Genomic DNA, 2134 nt, shown 5'->3' on the forward strand with positions numbered 1-2134 from the left:
CTTGCGGTGTGACCGCTGTGCCGTCCAAGGGGGCCCTCCTCTTGGTTTTCCGACTCGTCCACCCCCTCGTCTTCCTCGTCCGAAGAATCCTGCGTTTCCGTTCGTTCGGAATGGAATGGTGCGGTTTTTTTTTTCGCGGCGTGACGAGAACAATTTCGAGTATATCTCGGGGGGGGGAGAGGGAGGAGTCGCGATCGCGTTCGCGAGATCGTCGAATAGAGAGGGGTGGCGCCGTGGGTGGAGACAGATTGCGGAGACGCGGGGCGGGCGATGAGACGGCGATGCGTATTGGGATTCGATCGGTTTCGGACGGGGGAGGCCCGAGATCGGTGAGATGATCCATCGCAGGCCCAAATCCGTGATAATGAGCAGCGTCCATGGAGGAAAAAAGATGTAATCGTGTTAATAGCAGGAACGACGAGAGGCCGCTCGATCGGCGATGATCCGTTTCGCTCTCTCTCTCTCTCTCTCTCTCTCTCACGCGCACAACGAANGGAATGGTATGAAAAAACTACGTACACGCGCGATTTCGAGATCGATCGCGGAAAGAAAAAACGCGAAGAGGCGGGGCTAAAGCGTAGATATCGCGTAACGGCTCGACGGAGAATTCGCGTTACGATCTTTTTCTTCTCTTTTTTTCCTTTTCTTTCTTTCCTTCTTCTACACTTTTTTTTACCTATTCGTTCGTCCAACGTTGCCGCGCGACGTTTCTTAAGGAGAGGAGGCGATCGAGCGATCGAGCGATCGAACGATCGTGAGATACGTACCCGTGCCCTGGAAGATATCAACGTGTGATTGTTCATCTGAGCGGGTGATTCTATGGTTTTCTGATTGGTCAGGTCGGGATTCAACGCGATGATCGCATCTATCTCGACCTAAAATCGAGACGAATTTCGAATTATGAATTTTCTATCCTTTGCTTTTCGACTTTACGAATATACCGTATAATATATATACCTCTTTTCCTTTCGTCTCTCCTCTCTCGAACCATTCTACGGTAACGGTGCGTTGTTCCCAATTAATACCCGAAACCACTGCCGAATGAACACGACCTGAAACAAATTAATCGCAAACTTTTTTATCCATCCATTTTCTTTCCATTCGTATAATGATATATTTGTAAACAATTCGCAGCAGCAATTAAAATTAAAGCGAAATTTAGAAACTCCCATCTGAATGAAATTTAAACCGTGTTCGAATCGATCGTTGGAAAAAGCGAGATAGCGAGAAGCGTGCCTTCGATCTTGGATGGTGGATATCGAAAGGGGAGACTTTTATCCCAATTATTCCGTCGAAAAGATATTCGAAGGTTTATCGGGAAGATATCGGGGCGAGGAAACGTAGATGACGTAAGATTGGATAAAAGGTATGGCTCGCCGAAGTAAGAATCTCGCGACGGGCGTCCTTATAAGGATGCAGCGCCCACGTGCACGGCTTGGTACAAACCGTCGTCCCCCGTCGCGAATCGACCACGCGTCCCTACACCGCTTTCCATTTCGATTTTCGATCGAAACGGCAACAAGAACGAGCGAGAAACAACTCGATTCTTTCGCAGCGATTTGACTGTGGACCGCGAAATGCGAACGATTCCCATCGATGGATGGTGGATCGCGCCATCAGGAAGGGAGGAGAGGGGATTTGCCCACTTGTTGCGTCGCCCCGCGTTGCGTTGCGTTACATTGCGTTACGTACGAGTAACGGATTTGCTTCGAACCGCATCGTTTCGAAAAAGAAATAAATACATAAATAAAGGAAGTGACATAAAGGAAGAAGAAGAAACATTCGTAATCGCGTTACTTTACAAGATGATGGTGACGAGAGAATTTCGAACGATAATCGGATATTCGTTTCGTTAATCGATTCGAAACTGCCCTTCGATCGTAGCGGATAGAACAATAGAAAGTATTTCTATTTATATGGACGAGCGTAAGCTGTAAATGTTATTACCGAGTTTAAGATTAGATAACCATCGATCCGCGATGCATATAGGGACAACTGTTGACGGATCGAGTTATTGGAACAAGAGTAAAGTAACGAAAAACGTGAAATGAAAATCGCGAACATCGGTGCTGTCTCCTTTCTTGGCGAACGGTCTGAGTCATTCGACCGCGCCACGCCGTGCCGCGCCGCATCG

The 2134-nt window shown here is 47.9% G+C and overlaps 1 protein-coding gene across 1 annotated transcript in view; it reads right to left on the reverse strand.

Annotated features, from left to right (window-relative positions):
* LOC102678418 (kinesin-like protein Klp10A) overlaps positions 1-2134 on the reverse strand; it is a 14481-nt gene that overhangs the window by 9203 nt on the left and 3144 nt on the right. The window contains exons 2-4 of the mRNA XM_031513537.1: positions 958-1052; positions 768-875; positions 6-89 (exon numbers count right to left, since the gene is read on the reverse strand). Coding sequence (XP_031369397.1) covers positions 6-89; positions 768-875; positions 958-1052 — 287 coding nt within the window. The remainder of the gene's footprint in view (positions 1-5; positions 90-767; positions 876-957; positions 1053-2134) is intronic.

This window comes from Apis dorsata, unplaced genomic scaffold (assembly GCF_000469605.1).
Source record: "Apis dorsata unplaced genomic scaffold, Apis dorsata 1.3 scaffold_661, whole genome shotgun sequence".
Taxonomy (NCBI): domain Eukaryota; kingdom Metazoa; phylum Arthropoda; class Insecta; order Hymenoptera; family Apidae; genus Apis; species Apis dorsata.